The 17,350-nt window shown below is 56.3% G+C and overlaps 1 protein-coding gene across 6 annotated transcripts; it reads left to right on the top strand.

Annotated features, from left to right (window-relative positions):
• Positions 1 to 3,520: 3,520 nt before the first annotated feature.
• Positions 3,521 to 16,313, top strand: DPF1 (double PHD fingers 1). 6 transcript variants are annotated; one of them, XM_028529538.2, is made up of 12 exons: positions 3,521 to 3,618; positions 9,219 to 9,379; positions 9,472 to 9,579; positions 10,852 to 10,979; positions 11,239 to 11,328; positions 11,693 to 11,771; positions 11,964 to 12,095; positions 13,055 to 13,105; positions 13,195 to 13,314; positions 14,307 to 14,419; positions 15,027 to 15,108; positions 15,200 to 16,313. In XM_028529538.2, the coding sequence occupies exons 1-12, from the start codon at positions 3,587 to 3,589 to the stop codon at positions 15,268 to 15,270; spliced, it is 1,167 nt and encodes a 388-aa protein (XP_028385339.1). In that variant the 5' UTR covers positions 3,521 to 3,586; the 3' UTR covers positions 15,271 to 16,313. The 6 variants fall into 6 exon arrangements, with proteins under 6 accessions (XP_028385339.1, XP_035868015.1, XP_035868016.1 ...); XM_036012123.1 differs by lacking the exons at positions 3,521 to 3,618; positions 15,027 to 15,108; positions 15,200 to 16,313 and adding exons at positions 7,671 to 7,856; positions 14,586 to 14,652; positions 14,761 to 14,977; XM_028529540.2 differs by lacking the exon at positions 3,521 to 3,618 and adding an exon at positions 7,672 to 7,856 and having other exon boundaries at positions 14,997 to 15,108.
• Positions 16,314 to 17,350: the final 1,037 nt, after the last annotated feature.

Raw genomic sequence — 17,350 nt, 5'->3', positions numbered from 1 at the left:
TTTGTAAACTCCAACCAGAGACAACACTTTTCTGGAGAATGGCAATACTGCACACCCCACTGGGCTGTTGAGATTATGCATGTAAAACCCTCAGCCCCAGGAATTTATGACCACAGATAACATGTGTTGTGTGCTAAATGTGCCAGGCACTGTTCTAAGTGCTTTACATGGACCTGCAGCATTCTCACCATGAAACTGTGAGGTTGAACTATTACTCCCATTTAACAGATGAGAACCCTGAAGTCCCAGAAAAGTTCAGGAAGTTCCAGCAGGGCCACAGGGGGCACCAGAAGTTGGCGGAGGGGAGCCCATGCCCCACTACCGGCTCTCTGGCCTCTGATCAACCCCATAGGAGCACCTCACCCCACCCCAGAGCTTGAGAACCTTCCCTTCAACCACATTTTGTTTCTTCTTTCTGTGTCTGTCCCCAAACACTAACCCAGTGACTCTCAGGCCTTTATGGTCATTAGAAAGATTCAGGGACTTGTTAAAGACAGATTCTCATGCCTTCGGAGACCCTAAATGCCTACGACTGGGGGTGTGGTGAGTGGGCAGGGATGACATTTTCACAGAAGGCCTGAGAGGATTCTGACACAGGAAGTCAACAGCCACACCACTCCTCAGAGGTGTTAGTGTCTGAGTCAGACCTCAGTTCAAATCCCAGATCTGCCTACCCTGATGGGTGGGGGCTCTCGGCAAGGGTATTGCCCTCTGAGCCTCTGTTCCCTTGTCGGATGCTGAGGTGATATTGAGGTGACAAGTCCTGCCTACTAAGTCTGGTCTGTATGACTCAGTGATGTAATACCTGTAAAAGTTCAGTACAAGTTCTGACAGACAGGAAGAGCCAAATCAACAGGACCTTATTGTTTGATTATTATTAATCATTATTGTTGTTGTCCTGGTATTGTGTGACCTCGGCCTCAAGTTCTCTGTGCCTCAGTCTGCATCTGGGAAGGGGACTTCTGAAGGTCATGTTCAAATATCTCAAGGCAGCTTAGGGGAAAGCTATATCCTCTGAAGATTAGTGGGGAAGAGAGGCATGGGGTGGGAGTTAGTAATAGTGTCTTCCTCAAATGCCCCAATGGTCTAGGATGGAGGGTCTCCTAGTGATTCCACAGGAACCTTTGGTGGGGAGGGAGTCAGACCCTGGTGACCACGTCCTGGGCAGGGTCTGAGTCTCAGATTTGGGGGACCAGTGTCTTTACTGGCTGGCCCCATGGTCCAAAGGATGTCTCTCCTGAGTCAGGATTCAGGAGCAGCCTGTGCCAGACAAAGACTGGGGCTACAGTGCCCTCTTGTGACCAGTAGCCAAAGTGGCCATCTATCCTTGGGTTCCAGGGTTAGATGTAACCAAAGGTTGGAGCTTCCGGGATTACTATTTGGGTAACAGGAACTGCCCTGTGTCTGGAGAGGTAGGAGGTCAGGATTCAAAAAAAACTCCTCTGAAATCTCCTCCAAGAAGCTCCTCCCTGGCACTCCAGACTGGGTCGGGGGCCTCTCTGTCCTGGCCCTGATCCTTCCCCCACTCTTGGCTGTTGTGTGGCGATGGGTCTGTTACCCCATCAGCTTAAGACAGAGCCTGGGGCAGAGCCATCAGAGACATCACTGCTATGTCCCCAGCTCGTCCACACAGGGTTGGAGACCATACTTCTGTCCCTGTTATATGCCTGTTAACCTCTCCCTTCTCTTTGCCTTTTAGCTCCAGACCATCTTCTGGGAAGGTTTCCTTAATACAGCCCCACCCCTGCCCCCTTCAGGTCGTCCAGGTGTCAGTGTGTGGGACAGCACAGCCTAGAGCCTACCTGACTCTCCCTGCTGGTGCATGCCTCAGATATTGACTGTGTGGAGAGACTCGGAACATGATGACTGTTTGATTCATTTATTTAGTCAACAAATATGGTAATAATTGAGCATCAGCTATTTTTCAGGCCATTTTGTAGCCCCACTAGAGAGGTGCTGGGAGATAGCAGTGGATGGAAGAACAGCCCTCACCCTCGTGAGTGCTTGTATTCTGATGGGCGGAGCAGACAGTAAGTCAAATAACTAAACAGGTCTACAGCATGATGACAAACTATGATGTGTTGAAAGAAAAATAAAGGATTTAATAGGATAGAGAATTATGGGGGTGCTATTTTAGTTGAGGTTGTCTCTGAGGAGGTAACATTTAATCAAAAACCTGAATACAGAGAGTAATGGAGCCATGCAGGTATATGGTTGAGGAGCATTTTAGCACAGGGAATAGCCAATGCGAATTTCCCATGGCTGAGGCAGAATCGGAATGTTCCAAGGACAGACAGAAGGCTGATGTGGCTGAAGCAAAGTAAGCCAAGGGAAACAAGGAAGGAGATGAGGTCGGAAATGGGATGGGGTTTGGGGAGGGAATCCAGAAAGGCTTTGAGGGCATAGTGAGAGCTTTGCATTGTATTCTAATTGTGCAAGAAGTCGTTGAAGGGTTTGAGCCAGAGAGCAGTGTGGTGCCATGTGTTTTAGACAGTCCACTTTGGCTGCCGTGCATCTCTCCAGGTGGGAGACGATGGGAGGCAGGAGGCTGTGAAGAGGAAAAATGTGGGTGAGTCCTGGATTTATTTCTTGAATGTAAAGATAACAGAATTTGCTGATGGGCTTGGTGTGTGTGTATGTGTGTGAAAAAGAAGAGGAGAGTCAAGGATGATTGATTGCACTTAGAACAAAATCTATTTTCTTCATAATGTCCTACAAGGCCCTGCATGATCTGGGTCCTTGCTCTCTCCCCAACCTTGTCCCCGCCTCAGTCGCTCCGCTGCAGTTACATTGGCTTTCTCACTGATCACTGAGTATGCCAAGCTTGTTCCCCTTCACCTTATATTGCATGGTTGGCAATTTTTCAGGTCTCAGCTTAAATGTCACCTCCTCAGAGAGGCTGCCCCTTTCTCTATGGCATTTATCACTCTCTAAAATGATCTTATTTATTTTTGGTTTATAATCTATCTTTCTTTACAGCGCTGTGAGGGCAGCGACTTTGCTCACTGCTCTGTCCCAGGGCCTAGAAGGGTGCTTGGCACAGAGCTGATACAATTAATGAACAAAGGCGTTGGTTAACTCCTCATGCTGGTTCACAGTCTGGCTTATACAGAAGAGGCACCCAGACAAACCAGGCATAGACAAGAATCCACGACACACCCTGGGGAGACCCAGAAGCCAGGGACGACCTGCTCCCTCGCCTGCGGTGCCTGGAGGATAGACAGCCCTAGCTAGGAATGGAGCACCCCAGGGAGGAGGGAAGGATGCTCTGGGGCGAGCCCCGCCCTGTATCCCCAGCGGCCAATGGGCGCGCGGTCCTCCTGACGCCCCCTGGGACGTGTAGTCTGGCCAGGGGTGCCTTCGGGCGCCGCCGCACGCCCCTAGACTCCACGTCCCGTCGTGCGCCGGAAGGCGCGGGGATTGGTCGAGCCCCGCCCCCGGCCCGCCCCGCTCCGCTCGCGCCGCAGCCCCAAGAATGAATGAAATCGTAACGCACTGGGCGGCAGAGCGGGCGGCGCAGGCCGGGCTGGGCCCGCGCGCGGCTGCAGCGGCGCCCCCGGCCGGAGGCGGCCCAGCTGAGCGGGCCATGGCCACCGCCATTCAGAACCCACTCAAGTCGTGAGTGTTCCCGCCGCCCACGTCCCTCCATCTCTTCGCCCTTCCCCTGCCCTCGCTGGGGAGGGGATGCAGTGCGTGGATGGTAGTTGAATAAAGCCCCCACCCTAGCGCGCCCCCATACTCCCTGGGGGCCCACCAACCCCTGTCGGCCCCTGGGGTTGGGGTGGCGAGCCCCATCAGAGTCACCGGGGGCTCTCCTTCTTTGTCGCTGTCAGTGAAGGAATGTGGCGCGGGCTGGGGAGTGGCGGAGGCCGTTCCCCCACCCAGAGTGGGGGTAGGGGCTTCCCTCTCCTTCGCCTCCAGCTCTCCTTCCTGTCTCTTGGTCTGGGAGTACACACTCCTAAATCCAGACCTCAGTCTCCAGGGTCTTCACCACCCCTTTTCTCCCTCATCAAAGCACGTTTTTCTCCCTCTTTCTCTGGCCACGCGGCCGTAGGATGAGAGTCGAGACGTCGGGGGTTCCCGGGTAGATCTCTGTTGTCTCCTTATATTCCTCCCCGAGTCTTCAGTACCTAGAAGCGCCGATGCCCCAGTCAGCTTAGACCGTGGAATTCTTCCCTCTCCCATCACTTATGCACCTAACTCGAGCATCTCCCATCCTCTTGGGTACCAAGTGCTTCTGGAGAGGATGCTGAGAGCGCCCTGAGTCTCCGAGGGCTCCCTCCCTTTCTCCCTGTTCGAGTCCCTCTTCCTTGCGTTAGCTTCCTTCCGGGCCCCCTGTCTGGGAACCAGGACGTCTGGGTTCGCGCCTAGCTCCCTCCCACAACTCCCCTCTCCTAGCCATCCTCGATCTCTCCACCTCTCTCTTTCCCTCTATGCTTCCCTCCCTCGTCGGGACCCTGCACTCCAAGGTCCAGAGCTCCCCACCCCCTTTCCCAGGCGTTGACTTCGGGCCGGAGTGACAGGCGCGCGCGGCCGCTCCAGTTCTCCCTCCCCGGCTGGCGAGCGCGCACTCCCCTCCCGTCTTCCCGGCCCGGAGGAGGAGACCCAGGGCAAGCGCCTGCGGCGCCGCACAAAGGGGCTAGGGTTACCTCCCTCACCCTTCTCCAAACCCCTTGCCCTCGTTGCCTTGACCTTGAGCAATGTGAGCTGGGGGTGAGGAGAGGGGAGGGCCCCCCCCCCCCCCACCGCTTCAAGGACTGTGCCCAGTGACTGGACCTAAGGCCCCCAGTTGCTCTGGTTTTGGAGGGGAGAAATTGGGAGAGGTGGGGGGCGGGGGCTCTTAGGCACGTGCCTACACTTGAGGCTTTGCAGTGAGCAAAAGAGGGCTTGCAGGGCCCGAGCAGGGCTCGGGTCAGTGTGAGATAGTGTGTGACGGAGTCGGACACCTTTCAGCTTCCCTAAGTCTTACACCCAGACAGATGTCTCCCCTATGAGGGATATCTCCCAAGGGGCTGGGACCCTGTACCAGTGTCTTTTGTGGATCTATACACCGATATACAGGCCTCCTCACTCTGACCCTGCCCTGACCCTGGGGAGGATGTGCCCTGGGCAGCCCAGGGCAGAGACCTGGAGGCCAGAGTCAGAATTGAGGTGGCAGTGCCAGCACCCTCCTTTGCTGTCACCTTTGGACGGGTCTGCAGGGGTGAGGGTAGGGACTCCTGAAAGAATATACCAGTCTCACCTTCTTGGGAGTGGGAGGCTGGAGGGTGTAGTCCTCAGAAACTCTGATTGCCTGCATTCAAACTCCAGCTTGAACTATTAATTCTCCCCTCTCCCAGCCTCAGTATTACCATCTGTGAACTGGGGAACCAACAGTTCTAATTACCTCACGGGGCCGTTTGATATTTGTAGAGCTCTTAGTGCAGAGCCTGACTGTGACTAAATGCAGTGATTGGTGGTAGTAGTATCAGTATTGATTTCATCTGTGGTCTGGTTTCCCACAGAGTGCCGGTGCAGGGGGAGGCGGACAGGTGGATTGGGCAAGGGGAAGAACTGGGAGTTTGGGTGTGGGAGGGGGGTCTGTGAAGGTGGTGAGGGGGAAGAAAAGGGAGGGAGACCCCTCTCCAAGTGACCATGGAGGTCTGTGGGTCAAATGGAGTGTTTACACTAAGGCTCCAAATTGATCAAATGGGTTCGAGGGCTGGGGAGGGGAGCAGGAGCAAGCCAGGGTTTCTGACGGTGGAGGTGTGGGGAGGAAGTGTTAGAGGTGTGCTTCGTTGGGGATCTGTGAGGTGGTGGCAGGTGAGAAAGGAAGGTGGCAAGGGCACCTGCCCTCTGAACTGAGCTGTTGGGTCAGGGGCAGGGCTTACTGTGGATGACACATGGGTCGGCCAGTAAAGGGGCCTGGAGGCCAAAGCGAGTGTGGGCTTCCAGCAGCACCCCTGACCTCTTCCTTGTCACATCTCTGGGCCAGATGCGAGGCAGAGACCCTGCCCTCAAGGCCTTACCTGGGGCAGATGGGGAGAGTTTGTGGAAGGGGTCTTAGACTAGAGGGCTGTGTGTATGTGTGTGTGTGTGTGTGTGTAGAAGTGACATGGGATGCAAGGCCTGAGGGGGTTTCTCTCGTAGGGGTGGGGGTGAGGGTGTCCAGTAACAAAAGAGGTGAAGGCTGGTGTGCCTCCTCTGTCTGCTGGAGAGCTCCCTGATGGACAAGACACTGGTGGGTGTTTTCATCCAGTCAGAGGCTCCAATCTGACCACAAACTTTGGACTAGGAGGGCTGTAGGTGTGTGCATGGAGAAACTGAGTAAGTGTGTGTGACCAGGTGAGTCAGCTCACTCACTGGGGATCCCGTAGGGTAGAGTCATTGTGGGTAACAGTGGGAGAGAGAAGGTGGTAAGGGCCACCTGGGGACACAGACATCTGGGGAAGTGAATCCTTCCCTCAGTCGTACCTTCAAACATCCCCTCGAGCGGAGAGCATGTAACTGAACCTCCCTGTGCCTCAGAGCCCCCATCTGGAAAAAGAGGGTAATAACAGTGTCACCCAGGAGGGTCATTACGAGCACTAAGTGAGTTAGTCCCTGTAAAGACTTAGAACTGTGTCCAGGACATGGTGGGTGTTCAGTGTATTTATTCATTCATTCAATATTTATTGAACATTTACTATGTGCCAAGCATTAGTCTTTCTAATGGTAATAATATTACCATTTTCTAGCTTAGTACAGATTCTCTTGGTGGGATGAATGAATTTATTGAGCAGGTATCTTTTTTGTAAACATTTCTTTTTAAAAAAGATATTAATTATTTATTTTTAGAGAGAAAGGAAAGGAGGGAGAAAGAGAGGGAGAGAGACATCAATATGTGGTTGCCTCTCATATGCCCCTTGCTAGGAACCTGGCCTGCAGCCCAGGCATGTGCCCTGACTGGCGACCCTTTGGTTCTCAAGCTGGTGCTCAGTCCACTGAGCCACACCAGCCAAGGCAAGCAGGTACCTTTTAAAACAATTTACTTATATTTACCCATTTAATCCTCACAACAACCCAATGAGGCATCACCCTAATGAGGAAATTGAGACCGTGAAAGAGTAAACCATTTGCCTAAGGTCACACGGCCACCAAGTAACAAAGTCAGGATTTGAACCTAGGAGGTATGGATATAGCTCCTAACTAGCCCTGCTGCTGTCAGGCCTGCAAAAGGGTTGAACAGGTTGGGCGGGGTCACTGTGAGAATGACAGCCTCGAGGGGGACAGAGTAAGGTTGGGTTCTCTGGAGCTAGGAGGAACTGGGGAGTGGAGCTGGGGAGGGGACAGTGTTGGTGAGCCAGCGTCTGCGTGAGCACGGCGATGTTGGTGGGACGTTTGTGTGGGCACCTGCACGGTGTCTCCACGTCTCCTGGCACTGTAGTGTGTGTGAGTGTAAATGTATGTATGTGGGGTGTGGGAGTAGAGTGTGCGTGAGTCTACGTGGGCGGCAGTGAGTATACGTGTGATTTGTGTGTAAATGGCCATGCGTAGGTGGGCGAGCCCAGGTGTGCGTGTGAGTGTACGTCTGTGAGACCGGATGTGTGAGTGAGCGTGTGTGAGCGACTCTGCGTGCTGCGTGGGCCCCACCTCTGCACCCCTTCCCCAGCGTGGACCCGCCAGCCGCCAGGCCTGGACTACGACTCCCAGCCTGGCCCGGGCGGGCCCGCCCCACCGTCCTGATTGGCTGTGATCCCCATGCTCCCGCCCCCCGGGAATGAATGGATGGGCGGCCTCCGCGCCCGCCTGAGCGCTGGGAGGACCGGCCCGGCGGGGACCTGCTGGGGGCAGGACCGGGGGAGCAAGATGGCCACAGTCATCCCCGGCCCCCTGAGGTGATACCGGCCAACGGGAGGCGGGAGAGGGCGCGCGCGCGGGTCTGCGCTGGTGTGTGTGTGTGTGTGTGGCAGCTGGGGGTGGGGCCGATGGGGTGTCTAGGGGGCTGTCACTGTGGGCTCGGCTGCGCAGGGGTGCGAGTGTGTGAGTCTGGGTCTCTGGCAAGAACGGGGTCCGATGCGCTACTCCTGGAGGATCGGAGGGTGTGGGGAACTCAAGAGTCCTCCTCGAGCCCTCTTCTGGGCAGGGGTCATGTCCCGCCCTGCGACCCCTGGGTAGGGGAGCTGGTGAAATGGAAATGGCCGGGGTGGGGGGCGGTGCGGAAACCTTGGTAAACTTGAGTGAAGCCCACACTGCCTTTGTCTTGGGATATAGAGTGTCACTTGTTTGTGTTGTGTGTTTTGAGGGGATGTGTGTGTGGAGATGTGTTTCGTTTCTTTTATTCTACACTAGGTATCTTTGGGCATTTGGGTCTTTGAGTGTATGTACATGTCCTTTGAAACTGTGCATCATTTGTGTTCTGTCTTTGGGTCTGTAGGTACACATGTATCTATGTGTAAGTTTTCATGTGAATATGGGTAGATATATCTGTTTCTATATCGTATATGTATGTGTCTTTGTGTGATTGAATATGCAGTATTTTAGATGTTGGTTTCTATATTGTATATTTTGTGAATGTGTGTGTATCCTGGGCGAATCTGTATGATTTCTTTGTATAGTGTGTGTGTGTGTGATTTGTTTGTGTTGTGTCTTTGGATATATGTGTAAGTGCATATGTTTGCTTTAACATCCCTTCAACACTTGTGTGTCTGTGTGTTTGGATGCTTAAGTGTGTATATGTGTGGAGTGGTGTGTCTGATCTGTCTGTTTGCACATCGTGTGTCTTTGTGTGGGTGATTTGTTATGTTGTGTCTTTGGATACGTGGTGCACATTTATGCATGGGTATATGTGCTATCTGTTTCTACACTGTGTGACTTGGGATATTTGTTTTTCAGTGGGTATATGTACATGCACACATGTGAGATGTATCTGTTTCTCCTTTGTGAGTCTTGGGATATGTCTCTCTTTGTGTGTGAGGCAGTGTCACTATGTGTGATTTGTTTGAGTTGTGTGTTTGGGTATGTGCACATACGGACGGGTCCTGGTGTATTTTTGTTTGTTTATGTATTGTGTATACCTACTCATTGGCTTGAGGCCTGCTTCAGTCCCAGGCCTCAGTCCTGAGTCCAGGAGCCACGGGAGGGGAGAAGTGAGGTTGGAAGTGTCAGCCCACCCATTCCTGACTGAGGGGAGGGGTCCTGCGCCACCTGGCGCTCCTGCCCTTGCTGACAGCCGCCCGCCTGCTCACCGCCCCTCACAGCCTAGGTGAAGACTTCTACCGCGAAGCCATCGAGCACTGCCGCAGCTACAACGCGCGCCTGTGCGCTGAGCGCAGCCTACGCCTGCCCTTCCTCGATTCACAGACTGGTGTGGCCCAGAACAACTGCTACATCTGGATGGAGAAGACCCACCGCGGACCAGGTACTGCTGGGAGGGCAAGGGCGAGAGCAGGGGCAGGGTGAGGCGAGGCAGGGAGCCTCGCAGCCCCAGCCTTACAGCCTACTTCGCTCCAGGTTTGGCCCCGGGACAGATCTACACGTACCCTGCCCGCTGTTGGAGAAAGAAACGGAGACTCAACATCCTGGAGGACCCCAGACTCAGGCCCTGCGAGTACAAGATCGGTGGGTGGAGCTGTCTGTGCCAGGGGTGGCTTCCACATGCTCCCCCAGCAACAGCGCTGTGAGGCAGTGCGCGAGTGCGTCTGAGCCGTCACCCCCCCCTCCCCGCCCCCCAGCTAGTGTCTGAGTGGCTGGCCACGTGTCTGCCCGTGTGTCCTCCAGGGATACTCGGGTTTTCCCTGAGTGACTGAGCTTTGGTTGGTATCTTCTACTTGGGCCCAGGTGTATTTGAGAGCAGAGTAGTATGTGTTACGGTGTCTGGGTGTATCCAGCCTTTGTATCTCTTCCCTTGTCATCTGGGATGTGTTGGTGTCTGGCTCTGTTTCTTCCTCTGGGTGCTTGAGCAGCCTGGATGTGTCCGAGTATTGGACTGTAACACTTGCTATTTGTAGTGGATTGTGTACATACGTGTGTCTGAGTCTCCTTCCAGGTGTTCCCAAGTGTATTAGAAGGCTTATTTCAGAGTGTGTGTGTGTGTGTGTGTGTGGTATATCAGGGTGTCCGGCTGCCTCTTGCATGGAGTGCCCAAGTACTTGGAAGGTCTGGGAGGTTCTCTTCCCTTCACATCTGGTGGATGAGGTGTGTTTCTGCCCAGGTGTGTTGATCCACTAGAATGTCTGGCCTTATCACTTAAATGTGTCCAGGACTATCCGAGTCACTGGCTGTCTCTCTTCCCCGTCCATCCGAGGGTCTGTGTGGGTCCAGTTGTCTGCCTGGCTGTGTCTTCCTGGGTGTGTCTGACTGCCTCAGAACTGTCTGTATCTCTCCTGTGCGTGTCCAGGTATATAACAGGGTCCGATGGTCTAAGAATCTACTTCTGAGTGTCTCTGGGTGCATCCAGGGGTCTGCCTGTGTCTCCTCCATGTGTCTGGGCGCATCTGAGTGTCTGGGTGTATCTCTTCCTTTGTCTGACTGTTGCAAATGATCTGTCTACCTCTCCTGTGTGTGCCCATGTGTGTCCTGTGTGAATGTCTGTGTGTCTCCATGTGTGTCTGGGTGTGAGTCAGGGGCTGGCTGGGGTCTCTCCATATATCTAGGTTCATACAACGGTCCGCTGTGTCCCCTCCTGTGTGTCCTGGAGAATCTGAGGGTCTGGCTGTGTCTTCCCCAGCGTCCTTCTCACCATGTGTAGTTGAATCTTTGTGTCTGCTGCTGGTGGACAGTGGAAAAGCCTCTTCCCTTCCTCAGCGAGCATGGTTCCCCAACCCGGGCAGTTTGAGGAGTCCTCCAGGGACAACTTGCCCACTTGACTCTCCATCCTGGCCTTGTCCCCAGACTGTGAGGCACCCCTGAAGAAGGAGGGAGGCCTCCCTGAAGGACCAGTCCTGGAGGCTCTCCTGTGTGCTGAGACAGGGGAGAAGAAGATGGAGCTGAAGGAGGAGGAGGCCATTATGGACTGCCAGGTAGGCCCGCCCTCAGGGGCCCCAGCTCTCTGCCCCCTGCCCCTACCTCCCGCCCTGGCGCATCTCGCCCCTGGTCCGAAACCTCCCCTGGCTCCGTAGGGCTTTCTGGCATCTTAGTCTTCATCCTCCCACGCCTCATCTCTTTGGAAGACCTCCTGACTTGCCCTGCCACCCCCTCCCCAGCTCTGCACAGAGCCCCCCAAAGCAGAACAGGGCCCCACGTTTTCTTGACTCCACTCTCCGTTCTCCTGGTGCCCAGAAACAGCAGCTGCTGGAGTTTCCACATGATCTCGAGGTGGAAGACTTGGAGGATGACATTCCCAGGAGGAAAAACAGGGCCAAAGGAAAGGTATCTCCCCATCTCCCCTCCCCTCGCCCGTCCCCTTTCCCAAGCGGGCACAGCGATCAGACCTGCCCCACCTGGACCTCACTGAACCCTCAGAACAGCTGGGGGGACCGTATACGCATTTCACAGATGAGAAGGCCGAGGCTCGGCTATATTAAACCATCTGCAAACCAGAGGTTGTAAGGTGGCTAGAACCGTCTTCACACCTGTGCGCCGCACAGAGGAAGCCGAGCCTGAGAGGGGCTGGAGTCCTGAAGGCCCTCAGTTAGAAAGTGGCTGAGCTGTGATGCAGCTTTGGGGCCCAGACAATGAGATCTCTTCCGGTTCCTTCCCTGTTTAGGCCCCTCACTCCTAACTCTTCCTGCAGGCGTACGGCATCGGGGGTCTCCGGAAACGGCAGGACACCGCTTCCCTGGAGGACCGAGACAAGCCGTATGTCTGTGATAGTGAGTCCTTCTGAAGAGGGGGAGAGAGAGAGTGGGGCACAGTGACCTGTCCCCTCCTGGGCCCCCTTCTGTTCGGGGCCCTGGTCGGGGGATGCTCAGGCCTCTGGCAGAGGGGGAGGTGTGAGCCCGGAGGCCAGAACTGAGGGAGGCTGGGGAGGGCTCACCCGCCCTCCCTGCTGCTCTGCTCTCCAGTCTGTGGGAAACGGTATAAGAACCGGCCGGGGCTCAGCTACCACTACACCCACACCCACCTGGCTGAGGAGGAGGGGGAGGAGAACACGGAGCGCCACGCCCTGCCCTTCCACCGGAAAAACAACCATAAACGTGAGCAGGCCAGCGGCTGTGGGTTGGGGAGGGGCCCTGAGAACGGGGGCTAGGAATCTGGGACGGAGGGGGCACGTTAGACATTTCTGGAAAATCTCCAGCTTAGTGGTCCCCTCCCCCCACCAACCATGGGGAAGCTGGCTCTGGGGTTGCCATGGCAACCAACCATCTCTCTCTCTCTCTCTCTCTCTCTCTCTCTCTCTCTCTCTCTCTCTCTCCCCCTCCCTCTCTCTCTCTCTCTCCCCCCCCTCCCGGCAGGGCGTAATATTTCTGGGTCTGATTTATTGTTTCAATTAGAGCTTAGGGAGGGGGGTGATAGATGACTCCCCTCCTCCCTGCCTCCCTTTCTCCCTTCTCTGCTAAGCTTTGGTGGAGGGGCAGGGCCTGTGGCCTGGGAGCCCTCGGTGACGGCCCTTGCCAATCCTATGCCACCGTGACAGCGGAAGGATGGGGGGGCCTGGAGGGAAGCTCTGCCAGTGGAGAAAGCGTCTTCACACCCATCCCTTGGTGGGAGAGGGCTGTCTCTTTATCTTCTCCCCACTGCACCCAGGCGTCTCTGCGTTCAGACTTTCCTTTCCGAATGTTTCCATACCAGATCTGGGCCAGTGGTCTCTGCCCAATTTTTATCTGGTCGGGACTCAGTTGGGGGTGGCTGGCTGTCTGAAAGAAGACATGTTCGCCCGGGGGAGCAGGGGACTCTTCCTGAAGCCGTATTTGCCAAGTTTTTACCCAATAAAGAGGACACGTTACTTGACAACAAAGGAATTGGGGGATCCTGATGAGAATTATTTGGATCCCCCAATCTCTTCTGCTACTGGCCACAGCTCAGGGTAGCTACTGTCTGTCCCCACCTCCCCCAAGCCAAGACCTAGGGGTCCTCCTCTGAGGGGTGGAGGCTGGGGGCAGGGTGGAGACTTGCCTATGATGAGAGTCCCTCTCTCTGTCCCCCCCACCCCCAGAGTTTTACAAAGAATTGGCCTGGGTCCCCGAGGCACAGAGGAAGCACACAGGTAGGGATGCCTCCCTCTGCCCTGCTTCTGCAGCAGCCTTCAACTGGGGTCCCCACCTGCCCATGCCAACCCCGCCTGCTGTCTTTCAGCCAAGAAGGGGCCTGATGGCACCGTCATTCCCAATGGCTACTGCGACTTCTGCCTGGGTGGCTCCAAGAAGACGGGGTGTCCTGAGGACCTCATCTCCTGTGCTGACTGCGGGCGATCAGGTGATGACCCCACCTGAGGTTTCTGGGGCCAGGGTGGAGAGGACCCCAGGAGTCCGGGCCTGGAGGACGGGAGGCAGAGGAGTGAGGATGGGGGGGCGACCCAGAGTGTCTTGGGGGCACTGCGGAGAACAGGGCTGGTGGGGCTGACTCGGCTGCTGAGGGCTGTGGGAAGCTGTGTGGGGCCAGGGAGGCTCTGGGAATAATGGGATGCGGTTGTCTTGGCACTGTGTGTCGTGGCCTGTGCTTGTCCTGGTGGGGTGTGGGGAGAGCTGGTCGCCGAGACACGGTGGGTAGTGGGCCGAGGTGGTGAGCGATGGATCGCTACTGCCTGGGTTCTGTGGGTAACAGAGGGCGCTTGCCGTGGAGTTGTGGTTAACAGATGCGGTTTCCCACGGTGGACCTGTGGGTAGCAGACGATGGTTGCTTCACCTAGTGGGTAATGAATTGTGGTTATGGTGTCATGGGTAGCAGAATACGACTGTCGTGGCACTTGGGTGGGGCAGAGTGTAACTGTGGCACTGGGGGGTGACTAGTGGACTGGCACCGCACGGTACTGCTATGAACAGTTTTGTAATGGGCTTGGGTTGCAGGGAACCCCGGGGCGCCCCCGCACTGTGGATGGTGGTTGCCATGGCATCGTGACTGGGAGGATGTGGTTGTCACGTTATGTGGTTAACAGAATGTGGCTGCCCAGTGTTGTGGGTGGTAGGAAGTGGTTGCCACAGCACTATGGGTAATGGAATGTGGTTGCCATGGTGTGCTGGGGAGCAGAGTGTGGTTGCCATGGTGGCCGAGTAGAAGACTGACTGCCACAGCAGCACTGCCTGCAGGAGGTCGCCGGGCACCCTGGGCAGGGCGGGGTCAGGCCGTGGACCACAGCAGCTCAGCAGCCATAGGAGCCGGGGGAAAGGGTGGAGTCATTTCTTCCCCTGGGTCAGTAATTACCAGGGGCGTAATGACCCCTAACTGCATCCCTGCCCCTCCGCCCCCAGGACACCCCTCGTGTTTACAGTTCACGGTGAACATGACGGCTGCCGTGCGGACCTACCGCTGGCAGTGCATCGAGTGCAAGTCCTGCAGCCTGTGTGGCACCTCGGAGAACGACGTGAGTCCCCCCCCGCCCCCCGCCCACCTGCCGGCCCCCTGCCCCGGGACATGGCCCAGGCGGCCTCCCCACCTGGCACCTCCGCCTTTGCCAATTGGGCCTAAAGCCTTTCTCTGGAACCCCCTCCCTGGTGACCACTAGTAACCTGTATTATTACTATTGTTAGTGGCCATTCATTGAGCCCGGCACTTAATACTCTTCATCTCCCTGACTCTTCCCAACCACCCTCTGAGGTAGGTGCCTGTATTCCCACTTCACAGAGAGGGGGAATGATGTGCCCACGGTCAGCCAGCTAGGGAGATGGTACCGCTGGGGCCTCAACCCCTGTCCATTGTTTCCAGAGCTGGTAGCAGGCTGTTTCACATCATTTTAAGTGTTCCACCAAGTCTAACGAAGCCCAGGCCACAGATTGCAAACTGACAGTGCTCAGGGGTGTTGTGCTCGAGCAAGGTTTTGCAAAGATTCCGTGGCGCAGAGACCTCTGGGAGCCCTTTCTGTGGAAGGACCCACCTCCCCAGCCCCTGTGACCTGCCCCTGCCCCAGCCCCCCACCCCGTCTCTGGTGCCCGTGCCCCCAGGGTGCCAGCTGGGCAGGTCTCACCCCCCAGGACCAGCTGCTGTTTTGTGATGACTGCGACCGTGGCTACCACATGTACTGCCTGAGCCCCCCCATGGCAGAGCCCCCAGAAGGTGAGAGGAGGCCCTGCCCCCTGGACGGGAGGGGCTGGACAGCCCTCCCCGGACTGGGGCCCAACTCCCTGTCCTCTGGCCACCCCCACAGGGAGCTGGAGCTGTCATCTCTGTCTTCGGCACCTGAAGGAGAAGGCCTCTGCCTACATCACGCTCACCTAGGCCTGTCTCTGGCCCACCTGGACCTCTGAGGTGGTGCTTGCCCACCTGCCTCTCGGAGCTCCTCTACTCTCTCCTCGTCCTTAATGCCCCACAGTGGGAGGGGGAGCGGGGAGCCCGAGAGGGGGCTGGGCCACCCCCTTCCCTCTGTGCCAGTGGAATGTTTGCCGGGCCCAGCAGGGCTCCCCCCCTCCTTCCCCCTCCCTTGGCAAATGGGCACCAGGGGCTTCTGCTCCCCTCAAAGCCATACCCCGCCTCTGGGCGGGCACGAGGGGCGGTGGATGCCGGCCGGCGGTCCGAACCCAGCCTTTTTCTAAAGAAAAAGTCAAAAAGTTTTTAAAAAAAAGAAAAAAGAAATTAATATATACAAAGAGTCCTATAAGGCCTGGCTGGGTCGAGGGGCACTGCTGAGCGAGTCCACAGGGCACCAGTCTACGCCAGCTTCTCGCCTGGCTGCCCCTTCCCCCAGTGCTGAAGCTGCAGCTCCCCTGCCTCCCCAGCCCCAGGTGGGCGCCACACCCGCTCTTGCCTAGGGCAGGTGGGTGTGGTGTCCACCCCTCCTTCCCTCTTGGTGCCCACCGTGGATACTGCATGATGTGAACCATGGTTTTAAACTCTGTTCCCGTTCCTGCCCCTCCCTGAGAGCCCCACCCGCCTGCCACAGCCACAGGTGTTGCTGGTGGGGCAGGTGGGCCCTTGCCCGGCGCCTGCTGGGACGAGAAGCACAGACTCTGCAACTGGACTAGTTCCCCACCCCCACCCCCTGCCATTCCCCACCGGCCAGGCCGGGCTACCCCCTGCCCCCCTCGCTGGCCATTTTGGAGGTAGTGAGGGGGGGTGGTTGTTTCTTGTGGTTGTGTGTGTTTGTTGTTCGGGTTTAAAAAAAAAGGGAATTGAGACTGCAAGTGGGTGAGGTTGTGGGTTTGGGGGGGTCTCTCCCAATCCAGGCATGCCCCCCCCTTGTAAACGAGTCTCCTTTATTGCCTGCCTCTGCTGTGAATTAACTTGTTCTGTGTATTAAACTGGGCCTGACCCCTCTGCCACGACTAACTCCTTCTCCAGGCTGGTTTGGGGCGTCACCAAGAAGGGGAGCTGGGGCCTCGTTGTGGGGAGAAGCAGCTGAGGTCAACAGCTGGAGCTGGCCCCTACCTCCACCTCCCCCCTGCACCCCGCCTTTCTCTGGCTTTGTCCCACCTCCTCCCTGCCCAGGCTGAAAGGAGAAGGGGGATGGGGTGGAGGGGGCTCCCGCCCAGCCAGCTGTGGTTGCCCTGGCAACGGACTGCTGCAGCTGCAGCAGAAAGCAGAGAGGAGGAAGGCGGGAGCTGGGGGCTGGGGGAAGGGAAAGGATGAGAAGATGAAGACTGGCAGCCCCTCCTGGGCTGGGGTCGAGGGCAGGGTGCCCCAAGCACCTTGTCCCAGCACCGCACATCCCCTGGGGCTCCCTGTGTGCGGCCAAGAGTGCAGGGGAACAGGTAGAGAATGACAGGGACAGGACACAGACACTCGGAGAGAGGCCGAGATTTGGGGAGGTGGGGTGAGGAGAAGGATCCGGGACAGGAGGGAGAGACAGGAGAGACGCACATGTGAGAACCACAGACTTACAGAGAATCAGAAGAAAGAGCCACAGGAATTACGGGGGGAGAGAAGAGAGGGAGGTTTAGTGGGGAAGGAAGGAATATTAATAAAAAAAGAGACACATGGGGAGAAACAGGAGGAGGAAGTAGACAGTGATGTGGAGAGAAGCAGAATAGAGATCTGATGAGGGAGGCAGAGAACCAGGGCACAGACATTTGGAGAAAAAGAGTAAGAGGAACAGCACTTCGGGGAGAGACACAAACAGCCAGAGTCTCAGGGCAAGTACACAGGGAGATGGAAGAGGATGCATGGGAGGAAAGTACAAAAAAAAATTTAAGGGGACAATAGAAAAAATCCTGAGAAAGCCAAAGATGAAGGGATTCAGAAAGATTGGGTGGAGAGAGGCCAGAGATGGGGTGGGAGGGGGAGGGGGTCTGGGGGAGGAAGGGGGGGGATGAGGTGGGAGCTGAAACCAGGAAAACGGGGAAGGGACGAGCAGGGCCCCGTC

This window comes from Phyllostomus discolor, chromosome 12 (genome assembly GCF_004126475.2).
Source record: "Phyllostomus discolor isolate MPI-MPIP mPhyDis1 chromosome 12, mPhyDis1.pri.v3, whole genome shotgun sequence".
Taxonomy (NCBI): Eukaryota; Metazoa; Chordata; class Mammalia; order Chiroptera; family Phyllostomidae; genus Phyllostomus; species Phyllostomus discolor.
This window is presented reverse-complemented; position numbering and strand designations above follow the sequence as displayed.